We start from the raw sequence: 21,473 nt of genomic DNA, 5'->3' as shown, positions 1-21,473 counted from the left end.
ATTATGTAAGTTAAAAATGAATAATCAGGGGCGTCTGGATGGCTCAGTCGGTTAAGCGTCTGCCTTCGGCTCAGGTCATGATCCCAGGGTCCTGGGATCAAGCCCTGCATCGGGCTCCCTGCTCAGTGGGAAGCCTGCTTCTCCCTCTTCCTCTGCCCCTGCTTGCGTGCTCTCTCTCACTCTACCTCAAATAAATTAATAAAATCTTTTAAAAAAATGAATAATCGTACAAAACAATGTATTTTATGAGGGTATATATTCAAAGATATCACACACGGAAGAGTCAATGTCTTTGTTTGGATAAAGGAATGAGAGTGGGAATGGTAGGGGGTGGTTGAGGGTAGAGCTAATAAAAAAGGATCCTTGCACAAAGCAATGACGATAGTACATCAGAAATTAGAATATAATTTCACTCAGCTCCATACCTGAAGCTAAAAGGAAAAACTAAGCTAAGAAGAAACACCTGTATGATTAGAGATTTTTTAAAAGCAGCTAAAGGTAGACAATAATATGAAGTTTGTCTGCTCCATAAAACAAATAGGATATTAAGTATAATTACTTAAGTAACCAGTTACCAAACTCTCAATTACTTAATGACTAATTATAGATCACCTAGTCTCTTCTATTGCCTAGAATTTGGTCATTTCACCGTACAGAGCACTACCATAAAGGGGCAACAAGTTAGAAGAGTCAAAAAAAAACCCCATCCCTCGCACCTTTATTTTTTCTTCTAGAAGATATAAAGTCATTGAGAGGGGCGCCTGGGTGGCTCAGATGGTTAAGCCTCTGCCTTCGGCTCCAGTCATGATCCCAGGGTCCTGGGATCGAGCCCCACATCGGGCTCCTGGTTCAGCAGAAAGCCTGCTTCTTCCTTTCCCTCTGCCTCTCTCCCTGCTTGTGCTCTCTCTCTCTCTCTCTCTCTCTATATCTCTCTGTATCTGTGTCTCAAATGAATAAATAAAATCTTTAAAAAAAAAAAGTCACTGAGAAAGTAAGCTTAAAATAATGATAAACATTAAAGTTCTGAATGCTCTATAAAGTTTAGCTCCAAGGATTACTACTACTGATAATTGTGTGTTAAATAAACTGGAAAAGTAGTCTCCTATAGTACCAGTATTTTCTACTCCAATACTGAGAGTGAAGGAGAGAGAGGAAAGGGACAGCTGGAGTGTGCCATGACTATTTCACTCTTCCCCCAGGAGTCATGCCTTCTGGGAGGGCACTCACCTCTTAAGGGAGCTTTTACAATACTAACCTTGCAGAGCCTCTCAAGTCTTTAAATTCTATATTGAGAAGAGGCAAGAAGTTGCTTTTACAGAATGGACAGGTTGTATTCAAATTTGAATCATCTGCCGTCCATCCAGCCATAATTTCTTCATCATAAACTAAAGCTCCACAAGCTCTGCACTGTGAACAACTTGACATCAAAACCTAAGAGTAAAAAAGTGCAGACACTGAGAACCTCCACAGTGAAAAGTAATCTTAATAGGCCATCCTCTTGAGACACATAATTTTATTTTGTTGATCAAATTTAGAATTAACAGTTCAATCACTTTACAGATAAAACTACCAGTTTATTGCCTTACTTACGTAAAGCATGAAGCAAATTCAACAAGATGATTTACTGTTCTTTCTACAAGGGTATCATAGAATTCTGTTAAGTGCCATTCTGAAATAAACATGTTTACAACCATTTTATCATGAACAGAATATAGAACTTTTACCTCCATTGCACAATTCTGATAGATGCTAGACATGCTGGTGTTTTGAGAAGAGCCATGGTCTGATTTTTCACAGTCCTGCCCTTTTATGCTTCTTGGAAATGGAGGTTCACCTAAACAGAAGTAAATATAACACATTATATGAGAATGTCCTTATTCTTTGGAAATGCATACTAAAGTATTTAGGGGGAGTATGATGTAGTCTGCAGTTTATTTTCAAACAGTTCAGTATAAAAATCTCTGTAGTATATATCTAAAGTTAACAATAGTTAAATCTAAGTGGAGAATATAGGATCGTTCATTATATGATTCTTTCAACTATTCAGGACATTAGAAATTTTTCATAACAGAATGTTGGAAAAAATAAATAGAATTAAAATTTCTTTAAAATAACACAGCACTAAGAAATTTCAGGGACACAGCCCAGGTATTCTCAAACTCTGGTATACATTTGATTTATCCAGAGAGCTGGTTAAAAATATATATTTTTATTTATTTTAAGGTCCCAATCCCACAAATTCAGTCTCAAAAGTCTTAGCCTAGAGTCTGGACATTTGCCTATATTTTTAAATAAATTCTCCATGTGATTTGGACACACACTAAAGTTTGAAACCAATGACAAAGTCCACAAATACAACTAAGGTGACTGTAATACTTAGAGATCATATAAAATAAGTGGATAGTATGGTGTGGCTCCATTAAAAATCTATCCGCTCATCTCAACAGATGGGGCTTACTGTGCATGAGGTAGGGGAGGGAAAGGTGTGTGCATACGAATGAGTCCCTCCCATACCTGTTGAGTACTGCAGTTTTCCCACATCCCCGCTGCTGCTGCTACTGCCAAGGCTTGTGTTGCTCTGGGTGAGTTCACTGGGAACCAACCCAGAAATATTCACGTTAGGTGACACATTCTCCCCCAAAATATGGTCTTCGAGGCCAGCTGGGAAGCTGTAATCTCTGTTAGTTTCCTCCTTTAATTGAAAAGAATAAAACCCCACATACATAAATAATATCTTCTCCAATGAGAATATAGTCATGCTGCCCTTTTCAGAATTAAACTTCTCTAGAATCCTGAAATAAATTATCATCCCCATAGTTTTCAAAACCGTTCTTGAACTGTTCTCCATATTATTTGGAATTTCGTTTCCACACTCTTAAGATATTCAAGCAATGACCTACAATACTTTAAGATTTTGTTTCACCCCTGGTGAATGTTGGGGTGTCTCTCAGTAATCAGTATCATAAAATGAAGGAACTCCAGGAAGCTCAGTGTCTCCCATGCAATCAGGCGCCCCAGCACGAGGACAGCAGGGGCTATAAAGTCAGACAGGCAGACTGTGGTCTTGGCTCCCCAGCACACAGTAGGTATGTGACCTTGCGGAAATTACTTAACTACTCTTTTAATTATATCATCTGAAAAATATGGGTAAGAGGAGGCCTTTAGAACAAAGTTGCCGTGAGAATTTCAGCTGGTAATATGATTTTCAGAACCACCATCATCAATATTAGAGACATAAAATAAGAATAAAGTTCCAAAAACTACAGTTCTGAACTCAGTGACTGCTGATGCTTTAGTTTAGATAGAAAACATTTCAATAAGCAGTTTCCTTTTTGATTTCTACTTGAAAGAAGACTCATGTTGGGGCGCCTGGGTGGCTGAGTCAGTTAAGCGTCTGCCTTCGGCTCAGGTCATGGTCCCAGGGTCCTAGGATCGAGCCCCACATCGGGCTCCCTCTCAGCGGGAAGCCTGCTTCTCCCTCTCCCACTCCCCCTGCTTGTGTTCCCTCTCTCGCTGTGTCTCTCTCTGTTAAATAAATAAATAAAATCTTAAAAAAAAAATAAAGAAGACTTGTGTCTTGTTATAAAACCATGTTAAGTGATAGAAAAATTAAACATATGCAGAACAGGAAATAAAAGCACTTATATGACCAACACCCACAAAATACAATCAAAATCTTAAATGTATATCCTTCTAGTCATTTTAAAATACATATATATATACTTTTACAAAACAGGATATTGTTTTTTAACCTATTCTCATGTAATATATTTTCATGTCATTAAATCTACATTATTTAAAGCCCTGCAACCCAGTCCAGTTTACTGATGTACTGCAATGCATTTAGTAAATCTCTGTTGCTTAAACATACAGAATGCTTTCAATTTTGTGTGTTACACTGATGAATTCCTTTGAGTTATTTTTATACATATCCCTAATTATTTCCTTGGGTTAAATTCTGGATAAAAGTTACGAACATTTCTTATAGACTTTATATTCATTCCTTCATTTGAAAATATTTATTAGGTATAACCTATTTGCTTTGTTGGGCACGAGTACCAGGGCTACAGCAATGAAAAGAAAAATAAGATTAAGATATGTGACCACCTGAAATTTATAGTCACATATTCCAAGTCCAAAGTACTCTGTAGAAACTGTTTTTTTACTATTCTTACTAACACTGTTAGATAAAATTTCAAAAATAAAATGGCTCACTCGGTTAGTTTACTTTAACATAATGCTAGGTTAAGATACTTCTGAAGCTAGCTTATTTTGTCTTTCCTTCACTGACCTTGTAAGCTCTTTTAAATGCAACTCTGTCTTATAGAACTCAATATTGTACTTTTTTTTTTTTTAAGAGATGGGGGGAGAGAGAGAAAGAGAGGGAGGGAAGGGGAGAAGCAGAGGGAAAAGGAAAGAGAGAGAGAATCCCAAGCAGGCTCCACACTCAGCGCAGAGCCCGATTCAGGGCTCAATCTCACAACCCTGAAATCATGACCAGAGTCGAAATCAAGAGTTGGACACTTAACCAACTGAGCCACTCAGGCGCCCCCCCCTCAATATTGTACTTTTAATTATTAGTTTGCTTATAAGGTTTTTTTTCAAATAGCATACATATCTTATTTGTCCGATTTCATTTCCTATGTCTCTAACTTCCTATTTAGAACTTTAGCAATCTGAAATGGATTCTATTTTCTTATAAAGTGCATGATGTTTTAAGTCTCCATGCTTTTTCACATTATTCTCTCAGATATACCTTGCGCCACCTTATCCTTTTGACTAACTCAAAATTTTAAATTTATCCATCAAAACCTAACTTAGATACCACCTGCTTTGCTCTTTTTGAACAGCCCCCTATCAGAGCCCCTTCTAAGATATTGCTTCCTTCTCTGCTACTATAGTGGTTTAAAAGCATGGACTTCAGAGCTAGTCTCCCAGAGTTCAAATTCTAGTTCTGCCACTCATTAGTTGTGTGGACCTGGGGTAATTAATTAACCTCTCTGAATCTCAGGTACCTCAATCTACAAAATGGCGGTAACAATAGTACCAAAGCATGGGGTTGCTATGAAAATTATGTATCAAAATAGATATACAGCTTATGACAGTACCTATGGCATAGTGTTACAATAATAATAGTGAACATTTATAGGTGTCTGTCTTTTCCACTAAAGTACCTAAGTACTATATAATTCTTTGAACACAAAGGTGAAATTTCAATTAAATTTTTTCTATAAAACAAGTAAGCGGGGCGCCTGGGTGGCTCAGTTGGTTAAGCGACTGCCTTCGGCTCAGGTCATGATCCTGGAGTCCCGGGATCAAGTCCCACATCGGGCTTCCTGCTCGGCGGGGAGTCTGCTTCATCCTCTGACCCTATCCCCTCTCAGGTGTTCTCTCTCTCTCATTCTCTCTCTCAAATAAATAAATAAAATCTTTAAAAAAAAAAAAAACAAGTAAGCAAAATTCCCCCCTTTCTATTTCATAGAAAGGTCTAATGATTCTCTTTTCAATAATTTTTTTTTAAGATTTTATTTATTGGGGCGCCTGGGTGGCTCAGTCGTTAAGCGTCTGCCTTCGGCTCAGGTCATGATCCCAGGGTCCTGGGATCGAGCCCCACATCGGGCTTCCCGCTCGGCGGGAAGCCTGCTTCTCCCTCTCCCACTCCCCCTGCTTGTGTTCCTTCTCTCGCTGTATCTCTCTGTCAAATAAATAAATAAAATCTTAAAAAAAAAAAAAAAGATTTTATTTATTTATTTGATGGAGAGACAGAGAGAGAGGGAACACAAATAGGGGATGTGGGAGAGTTGGAGAAGCAGGCTCCCCGCTGAGCAAGGAGCTGGATGAGGGACTTGAACCCAGAACCCTGGGATCATGACCCGAGCCAAAGGCAGACGCTTAACAACTGAGCCACCCAGGCGCCCCTTTTTTTTCCATAATTTTTAGAAGAATTAGCAACTATTGTTATGCAGTATGAAATCTATGGATTAAGTTGTAGAGTGATTCCATATATATTAAAGAGATAACACAGATAAAAGTTATTTTAAAAAAAGTGAAATGTGGGGTGCCTGGGTGGCTCAGTCGTTAAGTATCTGCCTTCGGCTCAGGTCATGGTCCCAGGGTCCTGGGATTGAGCCTGACATCGGGCTCCCTGCTGAGGAGCTGCTGCTTCTCCCTCTGCCATCCCCCCTGCTTGTGTTCCCTCTCTCGCTGTGTCTCTCTCTGTCAAATAAATAAAATCTTTAAAAAAAATAAAGTAAAATAAAATAAAATAAAGTGAAATGCTATGCAAATATAATATGGCATTATTGTTAAAGTACTCATCATTAGTACTTTCAAAGAAATAAACTTAATGTGTTATTCAGACTCATCTATGGAATTATATAGTCCTGACATTCTATTTCTTTATTATTAATTTCCGTACACTGATGTTCAAGTCATTTCAAGAAAGGAATAGGATATGCATAAAGTCTTAAGATATAAAAAAACCAAAGTTAGCAGAAATCTCTAAAGAATAATTTACATATAAAAAAATACTAGAGGGCGCCTGGGTGGCTCAGTTGGTTAAGCGACTGCCTTCGGCTCAGGTCATGATCCTGGAGTCCCGGGATCGAGTCCCGCATCGGGCTCCCTGCTCAGCGAGGAGCCTGCTTCTCCCTCTGACCCTCCCCCCTCTCATGCTCTCTCTCTCATTCTCTCTCTCTCAAATAAAAATAAATAAAATCTTTAAAAAAAAAAAAAAAAAAAAATACTAGAAACATTCCCATATCAGACCACACACATGAAACACTCTTACCTCATCATCCGAGTAGCTGTAGGCAGACGCTACGGCTACCCACATCTTACTGGCTACTGTTGCCGCTTGTTTCATACCAGATTTCAGAACCTCCATCTTGGGCCCTGAGAGTATATGATCTAGCTTTAGCCCTGACAAAGAATTTACCACAGAACCCAGTGAGCCATGTGGTGAAGAGCGCACCAGTGCCGATAAAGTCGAGCGTTCTTTAGGACCACGAGAGGGAGTCTGCTGCTTGAAACGCCCGGCGAAAGTTTTAGAGCTGGCTTCTGCAGGGAAGCTCTTTTCAGGTTCGGGATCTTCCTGTGCTGCTGGACCATGCTCTAAAGGTAGGCTTGAGCTCCTCTCCAAAGGGTGAGTAAAAGCACTGGTCGGGCCAGACTCTCTGCCTCCCTCTCCGTGTAATTCCATACTGGAAGACTTGCTACCCAGGGGGCTCTTTAGGTTCATATAGCTTTCGATTTCATCAGCCAGATTACGGGCAATAACTGGAGAAGACACCTTATCTTCAGGATCTGCAGTTTTTTCTCCTGTACATTCAGTGGCTAAAAGAGACAAAGGATCTAGTCCAGTTTCAACATCCTCCCTCTCAACAGCTTTAACGACACCATATAAACTACTTCTCTTATTTATTAGATCTCTGGATCCTACTTTCAGGTCTCTGTTACCATCACTTTGTAGACTGTCACACGCATCCTTTTCCATAGGAGTTTGAGCTACACTGTCATCAACCACAGGTTCCAGGAGCTCTTGGCTTTCCTCAAGCATCTCTAACACCGGAGAAGATCTGTGCTCTGAATCCCAAGTGCTCTCAGACACACGAGTCCTAGCATCAACTAGATGACAACTAACACTCTCAAAGCTCTGGGTGCTTGCAGCTCGGAGTTGAGAGGTCTTAGGACAGGTCAGTGCTGCTGTGAGAATCTTGGCATCCGCTCCCATCATAATAGCCACTTCACTCGAATTCAAATCCAAGCTGCTCTTCTTGAGCAACATTCCTGCTCGACTTTCAGAACTGAAACTACAACTCCTCTCTGGAAAATGCTTTTGTCTTTTATCTCCTCTATCACCATTCTTCTTGAGATTAGTAACTTCACCAAAGACTGCATCTTCAACTGGATCTTGAGTAGCAAATGGCACATTTGCTGTACTACCTAAAGGAAAAGTACAATATTAGAAATGAAACTGTTTTCTGGAGCGCCTGGGTGGCTCAGTCAGTTAAGCGTCTGCCTTCGGCTCAGGTCATGATCCCAGGGTCCTGGGATCGAGCCCCGCGTCAGGCTCCCTACTCAGTGGAGAGTCTGCTTCTCCCTCTCCCTCTGCCTGCCTCTCTGCCTACTTGTGCTCTCTATCTCTGTCAAATAAATAAATAAAAATCTTAAAAAAAAAAAAAAAAAGAAACTTTTCTGATGTAACTTCTAGAAAAATGTCTCTTTTCTGATTTTTGAAAAGGAACACATACTCAGAGTAAAAGATTCAGAGTTTATTTTTTAAAAAGATTTTATTTATTTGAGAGAGAGAATGAGAGAGAGAGCGAGCATGAGGTGGGGAGGATCAGAGGGAGAAGCAGACCCCCTCCCGAGCAGGGAGCCCGACGCGGGACTCGATCCTGGGACTGCAGGATCATGACCTGAGCCGAAGGCAGTCACTTAAACAACTGAGCCACCCAGGCGCCCCAAGATTCAGAGTTTAGAAGGTACAAAGAAAGTATACAGGAAAAAGAACCACCAAAAAACCTCCATTCAATCCTGCCTCCCAGAGATAACATTGTAATGTATAACCTGCCTTTCACCCTCTACACATACACAATTTACAAATCATGCAATATATGCTGCAGATACCTGTACTATTCACTAAAATTTATCACATTTATCAAATATAGATCTATAAATACATCTTACAGTTGAAAAGTTCTACATTCAATTTAAGAAATATATTTTGTGTTAAATAACTGACCTAAAAAGTTTACAAAATCACTTCCCTTCTGGCTTTCATATATCTAACTCAACAAATATTTGCCAGGAATCTACTCCACACAAAGTAAATTCATAATCATGGAGGAATTATATATTTGCTAAAACCGAAGCCTTACTGCTCCGAAGTAAAATAATTCCCCAAAGTAAAAGAATCTAGAATGGAGTCCTTAGACTTGGCAAATTCCAAGAAGGCTGATAAAATCTGAATAGCTCCAAATTTCTGAGATATATTCATTCCTTCAACAAATACTCGAATGTCTACTAGCAGTCACCATATAAGGTGCTAGGAATATAACAGACATGATCCCAGATCTCTCACCGAGTTCAGTCTTGTTTGATCAAGTGGAACAAAATTATGCCAGTAGTTGTAGGGGGAAATATTTTTTTTTTTTTTTTTTTTTTTTTTTAGGGTTTTTGTTTGTTTAGTTTTTATTTAAATTCCAGTTAGTTGGGCGCCTGGGTGGCTCAGTTGGTTAAGCGACTGCCTTCGGCTCAGGTCATGATCCCAGGGTCCTGGGATCAAGTCCCACATCAGGCTCCCTGCTCTGCGGGAAGCCTGCTTCTCCCTCTCCCACTCCCTCTGCTTGTGTTCCCTCTCTCGCTGTGTCTCTCTCTGTCAAATAAATAAATAAAATCTTTAAAAAAGAAAAAAAAATTCCAGTTAGTTAACATACAGTGTAATATTAGTTTCAGGAGTAGAATTTAGTGATTCATCACTTACAGACAACGCCCGGTGCTCATCACAAGTAGTCTTTTATTCCTTGCTACTATGCAATTTTTTCCCATTCCAAGACCAAAAGCTATCTCCTATTTGAATCATTATCAGAACTGAAGTCTACCCATTCCTATTTAGGATTCTCATTTGTTTTTTAAAAGGCATAATGACCTAGGAGATTTGAGGGAAAAGCTGTCTTTAATAAAGTCTTCTTTTTATCTTCCAAATTAATTTCAAGGTTCTTTTTAAGCTTCCAAATTGGTACCAAATAATAATCATAATCACACCAATTAAACAGAATAAGCACTTAGAGTTATTTCACAGCTTTTAGGAGAATTAAATTAGCCTATTTTACAACTCCAAAATTTGTGCCTGCTTTTGCAAACTTTTACCAGTATTTGAGAAACAGATCTTAGCAAATTTACTGGTTCTCAGAGTATTTCCAGGAATTTAGTGGCACATTTTTTTCAATTTTAAAACAAATTTGACCCTTTAATATATTGGCAAAAGCCCCATTACTACCTCTTCCTTTCTTATTAGAATAAATCTTCCCACATCAAGACATAACATGGACACAGAATGAGTAAAGAGGGAAGGAAACACACCAGACCCCAGATCTTGTCCATGTCAATATTCTGAGAAGATTATAAACCTTTGATGAAGAAAACTCTGCCCTCCTCCTTTTTCTTTTTTAAATGGGCTAGCAACAGGTTGGGAAAATAGGATACAGAACATAGATATCAATTATTTTTCCAAAAACCTTTTCATCCACCTCTTGAATACTACCTCCTCCCCAAAACAAACAAATTGAATTTGGTATCAGTAAATTTTAAAAGAAGGAGAGAATTTTGGAATAAGGAGTATTCCTACATGGATTTAAGAAGCTGAGCAAATTAATTTCTATAGTCATACCACAGATACACTTAAGACAGTTGACTTTAGAGAAGTGAATTATAGCAACTACTAAAAAAGGGCAAAAGACACAGGCCAATCTCTTTATCCTTTGAAATCACAAACTTAGATGCATGTCTGAAGGGTACTTGGGAGGCCTAAAACACAACTGAAAGGAGTAAACTCAAATTCAAGGGAGTGACACACAAAAGAGTTATTCATTACAAATATTTAATCACAAATAAGTGGCTCAGGGTGCCTATAAAAACTGGCCAAATTAAAGACGCACTGGTATTTTTCTGCAGTACAGCATAGTGGTATGAATCTTTTCCTTCCACTGCCTTTCCATTGCCACACAAAAGCCCCCCTGGAATTCAGTAACATCGGTGCCTCTCTGTCCTTTATGAGTATGGGAGGCCCTCTCTCATTATCTACCCTAAGAAAGATGGACCAAACTGAGAAGAGGCACTACAACAAGCAAAGGTATTCCCAGGAACAATCAAGCACAATAAATACCCCTCCTTTGAAACACTAAATATGTTAAATAACAACTTCTTTTTTTTTTTAAGATTTTATTTGTTTATTTCAGAGAGAGAGAGAATAAGAGCGCACACGAGATGGGGGAGGGTCAGAGGGAGAAGTAGGCTTCCTGCGGAGCAGGGAGACCGATGTGGGGCTCCATCCCAGGACCCTGAGATCATGACCTGAGCCAAAGGCAGACACTTAACCCACTGAGCCACCTAGGCGCCCTTAAATAACTTCTTAACCCACGTATAGGATTCAAACTTCTGGCTCTTTAGCCTGTTCATCACAGTTAAGTCATCAATTTAATGTCATTAAAAACTATTTTAACTTGGGGGCGCCTGGTTGGCTCGTTAAGCGTCTGCCTTTGGCTCAGGTCATGATCCCAGGGTCCTGGGATCGAGTCCCACATTGGGCTCCCTGCTCGGCGGGAAGCCTGCTTTTCCCTCTCCCGCTCCCCCTGCTTGTGTTCCCTCTCTCGCTGTGTCTCTCTCTGTCAAATAAATAAATAAACTCTTTAAAAAAAACCCAAAAAACTATTTTAACTTGGGCGCCTGGGTGGCTCAGTCATCAAGTGGGAGCCTGCTTCTCCCTCTCCCACTCCCCCTGCTTGTGTTCCCTCTCTCTGCCGAAAAATAAATAAAATCTTTAAATAAATAAATACAAACAAACAATTTTAACCATTTAGCCATCAGTATGTGAAGACTCACCTGTGCTGCTCCTCCTGCCACCAAGGTCAAACACGCCAGATGGAACTTTCACAATACTGCTGCCCCATGCGGGGGGGCTCAGTAGGACTCTGGGGCTCGGCACTAGGCTGTGGTTTTGCCACAACAGCAGAGACATCACACACCTCTGAGGAAAAAATATTTGGATGTTATTCCTACTTTTACTAAAATTGAACAGAAACCATATATTGATTTTTGTACTTTTTAAAATATTTTTTCCCCAAGTGGGAGTGAACACATCACTATTTTATTACTAATTTATTATGTCTCATTTACTTTATGCCATAAATGTTGCCAGTATTGATGGAAATAAATGCTTTATTTTAGCATCAATAATCCTGACTTGAGCATTCCTGAGAATAAATTAAAGGTTTTGGCCTCCAGTTATACTCCCATCACTTATAAAGTAGGAGAGAGGCTTGCTTCTGTTAACTCTGGAGCATAAATTAAGTGACATCATTCAAGAAAAGTGTACTTTTGTGTAAAAGGATAGGAAGAACATCTTATTACCATAAAGCCAGAATATTCCTCCACATTTCCATAAAATGATTACTATAAATCATATCTACCTCAATGAGTCCCATTAAAAAAAAACAAACCCACAGGAAAACCAGAGACACTATATCTAATCTACCAATGAAAAATACCTACTTAGATATATGAAGGACTTCTAGTGAAAGAGCATTTTAAAATAAAACAAGCACTGGAACACAAGTTTGATGACTCAAAGTTTAGTCCTGGTTCCATCACAAAATAGCTCTTTGCTTTTAGCAAATGAATACCTCAGTGGATTGCAGTATCCTACAAAATTGAGGGCTGACCTCTTGTCTCTAAAGATCTCTTACCTTCTAAAATTCAGAAACTACTCATTCTCTCTATATACCACACTACATAGTATCTTATAAGCCCAGACCTTACATTTCTTTCTAGAAATTATCATCAGAATTACCAAATCAGACTTAATCAGTACAGGGGCGCCTGGCTCATCCGGAAGAGCATTCGACTCTTGATCTTGGGGCCGTGAGTTCGAGCCCCATGTTTGGCGTAGAGATTATTTAAAAATTATAAACTTAAAAAGAATTAATACAGTATTTTTCTAAGTAAAGCAAGTAAATACCAGTACTTAACCTTCTGTTTGCACTTTAGTTATCACTTCTCTTGCTGCTTGTTCTTCAGGCACATGAATGTCTGCATCATCCTTTATAAGTTCATCCTTAGATCCATAGCCTTGGTCAGACTGACCACCTGTTGAAAAAGAATGCAGGCTTACAGGTGAATGTTTTCATATATTCATAGTCTAGCTATAAATGTCAGAAGAAAATTCCATTGATTTATACAATTAAGCTTACAGAAAAGGAAGACAAGAAAGCTCACAAAGCACACGGAACATGGTAAACAAATGACAAGAAGCGAAGAACAGTAACAACGGGAACATCAAAGACTAAAAACTTTGGAGTACTGAACCTTAGTTTCCGCATCCGCAAATTAATAGATTTGGACAAGATGTTCTGAAAAGTTTCTTTTGGAGTATATCTATAGAATGCTACCTTTTGTGAAAGAAAGAGGAGGAAATAAAACAAGCATATATCTGTTTACTTTTGCAAAAAGAAATGAAAAAATAAACAATAAAACTGGTTAACTACAAGGGGTGGGGGGAAATAGGATGGAAGGGATAAAGAGAAAGGAAATTTTTCTAAATATGGCTTATTGTATTGCTTTTATTTTTGGAAATACATCAATTTCTACACATTCAAAAAAATTAAATCAACAAAACTGGGAGGAGGGTCGTGACTAAAACTGAATGCAAAAAGAAACAAATGGGACCAACTGCATTTCATATGAATAACCATATTGAAAGGATGGGGGAACAGGGAGAGGGGGACAGGTCTAATCCAAGAAACTTTTCAACACATTATAAGCCTGGGCGGGGGGTGGGGGGGGTCGTAATAGACAAATCCTGAACTCCTTAAAAAGCTTCTTTCTCCCAGAGTAACAGATGTAGCAATTCTGAAATTATTTTATATATACTGCAGGACTGAGCAAATGAGTAAACATAATGATGGATATTGGGAGCCAAGATACTTACTGTGGAAGAAGAGAGATTTTTAAAAAATGAAATGAAGGAAGACAAAGAAAAACCTGTAGGGTTGATTTGAAAATGGAAATATTTCTAGGGCACCTGGGTGGGGCACCTGGGTGGCTCAGTTGGTTAAGCGTCCGACTCTTGGTTTTGGCTCAGGTCATGATCTCAGGTCATGAGATCAAGCCCTGTGTTGAGCTCCACACTCATCAGGGAGTCTGCTTGAGATTCTCTCTCCCTCTCCCTCTGCCCCTCCCCACCCTCAAATAAATAAATAAAGCTTAAAAAAAATGGAGGTATTTCTAAAACATACATATTTCTTTTTTTTCCCCCTCATATATACATATTTTCCAGCTCTGCTGAAAAATTCTAGAAGCAGTAATACCCTGTAGCGTAAGCATACCGAGAGCCCAGATCTTGGCTTCTAGAATCTACTGTCCATTGAAAGGAACCTGGGATCCTTGAAGAAATGGCTGATTTCAGATCTCAGGGAGGAAAGCTACAAGAATGAGCCAGGGACATTTTGTTGTACTAAAAGGAAGTGTTCAAAAACAATAATCAGGGTACGTCTTAGTAAAATGATTAAACCAAAAAACATAGAATACCATCCTATAAATGTGGATGGAGGATAGAGTTGGCAAAATCACTTTTTTTTTTTTTTTAAGATTGATTTATTTGAGAGATAGAGAGTGCGAGTACAGGGGGAGGGGCAGAAGGAGAGGGAGAATCTCAAGCAGACTCCACGCTGAGCACAGAGCCCAACACAGGACTTAATCTCACAACCCTGAGATCAGGACATGAGCAGAAATCAGAGTCAGACGCTTAACCAACTGAGCCACCCAGGCGCCCCAATATCACTACTTTATAGTAAAGACTGGTTAAGGCAAGAATCATCAATGGATGCTAAATTTAAAAGAGAAAGTGGGATGAGAAAGAGGGTATTACTGCATAGTCTCAGAGTCTCCTCACAGTAGGGGCGGTAATGATAACGAGGAGAAGCCAAATACTAAGACCAGGTGATCAAAATTAGTACCAGCAATGAGAGGCAGACAGACACTGTTGTGGGGGTGTGACAGTCACTTTTGTAGTAGAGCCATCGATGTACACTCAATCTAATCACAAGGAAACAAGCAAACATCAGACAAACTCAAACTAAGGAACATACCACAAAATAACTGGAATGAATTCTTCAAAAAGGCTGTGGTCATGAAAGACAAAGAAAGGGTAAGGAACTGTGCCAGGTTAAAGGAGACCAAAGGGGAGGGAGCTGGAGTCCCACAAAGGACATTATAGCAACTGACAAAACTGGAGTGTAGACTACAGATTAAAGTAGTATATCCATATTTTCCTGAATTTGGTTAACTATGGTTTTATCAGAGAAAAATACCACTGAAGTATTAAAAGGTAAAAGGGCAAGATGTATGCAACCTGCTGTCACACAATTCAGAAAAATAATGTGTATGTGTACAGAAACAAAACGATAAAGCAAATGTGGCAAACTAAAAGAGTGAATCTAGATAGACATTATTCAAGTGTTCTCTGTACTAGCACCATTTTCGTAAGTTTGAAATAATTTCAAAATAAAGTTTAAAACAAGTCTATTTGACTTTCGAGTTCTATCATTTAAAACAGAAACAAGACGACTAAACGAGGCCTACCTGAAACTACGTTCCTAGAGAATCCTTACAGAGGATGTCTATGAAACATGAAACAGGAACACACGGTTGACCCTCGAACACTGGTCCTCCCACCCCACACACTCGAAAATCCAGGCGTAACTCTTCACTCCCCAAAACTGAACTAATAGTCTACTGTTGACTGGCAGCCTTACCGATAACAAACAGTCGATTAACACATACCTTGTATTCTATATATCATAGACTGTATTCTTACAGTAAAGGAAGCTAGAGAAAAGAAAATGTTATTAAAAAATCATCAAGTGGGGTGCCTGGGTGGCTCAGTCGTTAAGCGTCTGCCTTCGGCTCGGGTCGTGATCCCGGGGTCCTGGGATCGAGCCCCGCATCGGGCTCCCTGCTCCGCGGGAAGCCTGCTTCTCCCTCCCCCGCTCCCCCTGCTTGTGTTCCCTCTCTCGCTGTGTCTCTCTCTGTCAAATAAATCATCAAGTATTGTAGTAGTGTTGTATGGTGACAGATGGTCGCTACACTGTGGTGAGCACAGCAAAAGGCATAGAGAAGTTGAATCACTATGCTATAGACCTGAAACTAATGTAACATCACGTATAAACCATACTCAAATTTAAATTTTTTTTTAAAACGGGGGAAAACGAAAATCATAAGGAAGAGGAAATACATTTACAGTACTGTATTTATTGAAAAAACATGGCGTGGAAGTGGACCTGGGCCATTCAAACCCATGTTGTTCAAGAGTTAACTGTAGTGCCTTCTCCCTTCTGCTGCGTGTTATACTGCCACTCAAACTTTGGGTTTGCAATATAAGAAAAAAACTAAACTTCTTTATATACCCCTCGTTAGAATGATTAATTTGCCAGTTTTTAATTGCCCCCTCAGAAAGTCTGGTAAGGCATGATGCTGCCATGAAATGGACACAAAGTCTGGGGACTAAGCTGACTGATTAAACCAAGGTATGCCCCCCAACAAGCTAAGTGACCCCGTATCAGGTACCAACCAAGTGGAAAGATTCTACAAGAGAATCCTTAAAGAAACAGCAACCTAGGGGCGCCTGGGTGGCTCAGTCGTTAAGCGTCTGCCTTCGGCTCAGGTCATGGTTCTAGGGTCCTGGGATTGAGTCCCGCATCGGGCTCCCTGCTCAGCGGGAAGCCTGCTTCCCCTCTCCCACTCCCCCTGCTTGTGTTCCCTCTCTCGCTGTCTCTCTCTTTCTATCAAATAAATAAAATCTTAAAAAAAAAAACAAACGAAACAGCAACCTAAGCACCTGGGTTGGAAGTCTCCAAAAGTATCAAATGACGTCACCAGAAACTCTACAAGACCCATAATCACTGTAAATTCAGCACTGGGGCTTCAGCCATTTGAAATGTAACTTTAAAGATATGTATGGAAAAGGGATCTGAAGTTCCTTCCCCAACTACTGGAATCTTTATGCCAATTACCCAGAATTACTAGGAGACTGTTTTTTTCATTAAAGGAGATAAGTTTAGAAGAGTAAGGACAGGATTTATCTATTACTATTTTAAAAATTATAATTATTCTGGTGAAATGGTTTCATATCACAAAATTATTCTTTTTTTTCATAAATGAAATTCATTTCTTCTTACAAGTTTTAGGAACAAATACAGGAAAAAATAAAATAAGGCAACTTTACAATCAAAGTCATATAAAAATTCCTACTGCTGAAAGAAAGTTAATTTACAAACAGGATTGTAACTTATAGCTCTATGTTGACTTTCAATGATTTATACATGGTTCTGTAATTATGGGGTAATTTTTAGCACAAGAACTTAGCAGATCAGTTTTAGCAAGCAAAACCATCTCAACAGCTGGAACACTGAAATCTTTAATCCCCATAAAACTATTGGATACAATGATGCTACAAACAAACCCCAAAGGAAGAATTATAGCAAGGCACAGTGTATTTTCAAATAACAAATATGCTTTGCAAAATGATAGTGAAATGTTAGCTGGATATTTTCAGTGGTACATACATGATTACACTTATCTGAAGAAGAAAAAGTCAAGAAAACTGAAACTGTTTTCCACCTGCAACAATACTTTAAACACAACAAAAGGTCTCTCCCCCACCCTTGCATGTCAGCAAAATTTAACCTAATAAATGGGAAATTACCTGAAGTGGTTAACATTCAAGGGTAGAATTAATGCACACGTGTATCCATAGCTTCACGTCATACAAGTCTGTCTGCACCCCACACCATGACAGCCAAGGACAAATGCAGCACCAAGAAACAGCACAGAGCAAAAAGCAGAGCAACAAAGAGCAGAAAAAAGGAAACTTCAGTCATTGAGACAAGTTCATCAGATGAAACACAGGAATTAGACTTAGGATTCTTTTTAAAGAAAAGCTTGAGATATTAACAATAACAACAACAACAAAAAAAGAAAAACAACACAAAAAGAAGGATGTGCAACACACATATATTTGCTCAATGTGCTACTCGAATTATGCGTATTTCTAACTTCAGAGGACAGAGGGTAAGCCCGTAGCTTTGTATGTAAAAGTCGCTTCCGAAGTTCCTCAGATTTTAAAAAAGTGTCACTTAAAATAATGACTATGCAAAGAGAATACTCTTTGTCATGGTATGTGACTTATTTTCTTCCCGCTTTAATATTCATAATCTCAAATTTTTTTACTATTTTCCACTTAATGAAAAAAAGATCTGCAAGTTGTATCACTACATTCAAGTTCCTCAGTTTATCATTCCTACAGTTATTTCATATACTTTCACAAATTAATGATGAACCAAATACAAAGGAGCACCACGCTAGAGCCTTTAGCACTGCACTCTAGAGTTAATTTTATATATTTTAGGAAATAAAAAGAAGGGATCTGCAACCGGAGGTGTAATTTCTTCTGTAATTTCTTATTTATATAAAGTACTCATTGCACAAACTCTTAAGAAAAAGGAAGGTAAAAGCTTTTTAAAAAGGGAAAGACTTAACAAGAGAGTAAATGAAGGGTTAGTAAAATCCAGATTTTAGTACCTGTGCTAAAGTGATTATCAGTGGAATCAAGCCTGACTGAATCTCTGACGAAGACTGTGTGCTCCCCATTGTTAGCATCATTAGAACTACCCATGCTACCGTGGCTCAGCACATCCCCATCACTGCCACCTGTGGCATTCTGAGGAGCTAAAGGTAAGGACAACAGCAGGTCAGTAACTCATGCACTGATCATCTCTGAAACTAAACACGAATGCCTCACAATTCATTTATAGTTGCAGAACATTTCTAAATCTGTGGGGGGGGAAATAATCTGGGACTAATGTAATCTCTATGTTTAGTTGTATATGAAAATATCAACCAGAATTTCATTTATGTTTTCTACTTCATACAATTAAACACTCGCATGCCTATATAAAGCTTATGGTTCAGCAAGAGGGTATCTTTCCAACCACATGTATTACCTGATATTGAGGAGACCTGTGACTTTTGCACGGTCTTTTTAAGCGGCTGCCTAAACTGTGCCAAGCCACGTACCACATTCCGTACCTTCGTCCATAAGAAGATACCACTGCGGGTACTGCTAGGCCACGGGCTCTCCAAAACTACCTACCGGTAAAATAATGGTTAAAAATAATGATTACAAGCAATACTTGATTTTTTAAAGAAATACATATATACACAATACATAACATAACTACAGCTCAAAACTCTAAAAGAAATTTCATGAATAATAAAAGGTACAAAAATATGTCAATCTTAATAAGCAACATAGGTTGTCCAATGTCAATCCCACTTACCTTATTATAATAACCATAAGTAATAGCATTTGGCTTTATCTTAGCAGTTTTCATTTCAAATAAGACTCTCACTGCCAAAACAGGATGACCCCAAAGTCCACAGAGCTGCATGACTACTCGATAGCACACCTAACAAAAAATAACATCAAAGCAGGAGTAGTTAATTAGTCTATGACCTGTAGAAATTTTTTAATTATTCAGTTCTTCTACTCAAAGTCATTAAGCACTATTTTATCCTTTGTTCTGAGTCTTGGTACATTATTTTAAAAACCTATTCATTAATGAAAATACCATCCTTAACTATATCACGTAAGACCTATGTGCATGTGTGCCATTTGTTTCAGCAACTAAGTTTACACAAAGAGAATAACTATTATTCCCCGTAATTTGAGAAGGAATTCATTTTTTAAATCTAATATGATTAAAATAACTCTCTCCCAAATCATGTTCTATATTCTGTGCCAAAGGAATTAAAGACAACATCTCCAGGATGCCTATGTAACAACGATTTTGTAAACCCATGTCTTAGAAAAGTATGAGAAGAAACTTTAGGGGCGCCTGAGTGGCTCATTCGGCTAAGCGTCTTCTTCGGCTTACGGAGTCCTGGGATCAAGCCCCAAGTCAGGCTCCCTGCTCAGCGGGGAGCCTGCTTCTCTCTCTCCCTCTGCCCCTCCCCCTGCTTGTGCTCGCTCTCTCTCTCAAATAAATAAAAAATCTTAAAAAAAAAAAAAAAAAAGAGGGGAGAAAAGATGGCAGAGGAGTAGGGGACCTTATTCCAACCGGTCCCCAGAATTGAGCTGGCTATCTACCAGACCACTCTGAACATCCACGAAATCAGCCTGAGATGTAAGAAGATAGATCTGGATCTCTACAAACAGAGTATCGCGGGCGGTTGGTTTCGAGGTATGAAGCAGGGAGCCGTGATTCCGCAGGCAGATATCAGAGGATAAACACCACTGAGATACCACCTTACACCCAGTTAGAATGGCAAAAATGGACAGGGCAAGAAACAACAAATGTTGGAGAGGTTATGGGGAAAGGGGTTCCTCTTACACTGTTGGTGGGAATGCAAGTTGGTACAGCCACTTTGGAAAACAGAGTGGAGGTGCCTCAAAAAATTAAACACAGAGCTATCCTATGACCCAGCAATTGCACTCCGTATTTACCCCAAAGACACAGATGTAGTGAAAAGAAAGGCCATATGTACCCCAATGTTCATAGCAGCAATGTCCACAATAGCCAAACTGTGGAAAGAGCCGAGATGCCCTTCAACAGATGAATGGATAAAGAAGTTGTGGTCTATATATACAATGGAATATTACTTGGCCATCAGAAAGGATGAATACCCAACTTTTACATCAACATGGATGGGACTGGAGGAGATTATGCTAACTGAAATAAGTCAAGCAGAGAAAGTCAATTATCATATGGTTTCACTTATTTGTGGAACATAAGGAATAGCATGGAGGACATCAGGAAAAGGGAGGGAAAAAATGAAGGGGAGGATATCAGAGGAAGAGACGAACCATGAGAGACTATGGATTCTGAGAAACAAACTGAGGGTTTTAGAGGGAAGGGTGTGTGGGGGGATGGGTTAGCCCGGTGATGGGTATTAAGGAGGGCATGTACTGCATGGAGCACTGCGTGTTATAAGAAAGCAATGAATCGTGGATCACCACATCAAAAACTAATGATGTATTGTATGGTGATTAACATAAGATAGTAAAATAAAATTTAAAAAAATAAATAAAAATTTAAAAAAGTTATGGGAAAAAAAAGAAACTTTAAAATATTATTATTAGCAAAGGCTTTTCTGAGAATATGTGTTTACTGAGGAGGGCTAGATTTGATCACAAGAGGACAAGTGAAGTTAGAAGATGGAGTTAGAATCTCACACATTAGAAGACTATAGTAGAAATCATGGAGAATAAATGGGTATCTCACGGGCTCCCAGCAAAGAGGTGAGCCAGCTAGCAGGAGCAGTGATGGTACGGCCACAGACTCGGTTACAGCTTAGTCTGAGAATAAGGAAATACACAGACAGAAGATACTCTTCTTGGGTCTTGTAAAATGTGCTCTGTTTATAACAGAGTTGGTTAACAAAAAGGTATTTTTTTTTAAGATTTTATTTATTTATCTGAGAGAGAGAATGAGATAGAGAGAGCATGAGAAGGGGGAGGGTCAGAGGGAGAAGCAGACTCCCCGCTGAGCAGGGAGTCCGATGTGGGACTTGATCCCGGGACTCCAGGATCATGACCTGAGCCGAAGGCAGTGGCTTAACCAACTGAGCCACCCAGGCACCCAACAAAAAGGAATTGTAAAGCCAAGTTGCTCTCAACTAAAGGGGAAAGTAAAAAG

The 21,473-nt window shown here is 39.1% G+C and overlaps 1 protein-coding gene across 1 annotated transcript in view; it reads right to left on the bottom strand.

Annotated features, from left to right (window-relative positions):
* DENND4C (DENN domain containing 4C) overlaps positions 1–21,473 on the bottom strand; it is a 140,941-nt gene that overhangs the window by 25,712 nt on the left and 93,756 nt on the right. Inside the window, 10 exon segments of the mRNA XM_021682458.2 lie at positions 1,256–1,431; positions 1,725–1,834; positions 2,515–2,692; positions 6,791–7,944; positions 11,605–11,680; positions 11,682–11,749; positions 12,751–12,867; positions 18,358–18,504; positions 18,780–18,924; positions 19,116–19,244. Coding sequence (XP_021538133.1) covers positions 1,256–1,431; positions 1,725–1,834; positions 2,515–2,692; positions 6,791–7,944; positions 11,605–11,680; positions 11,682–11,749; positions 12,751–12,867; positions 18,358–18,504; positions 18,780–18,924; positions 19,116–19,244 — 2,300 coding nt within the window.

The sequence above is a fragment of the Neomonachus schauinslandi genome, chromosome 13 (assembly GCF_002201575.2).
Source record: "Neomonachus schauinslandi chromosome 13, ASM220157v2, whole genome shotgun sequence".
Classification (NCBI taxonomy): Eukaryota; Metazoa; Chordata; class Mammalia; order Carnivora; family Phocidae; genus Neomonachus; species Neomonachus schauinslandi.
This window is presented reverse-complemented; position numbering and strand designations above follow the sequence as displayed.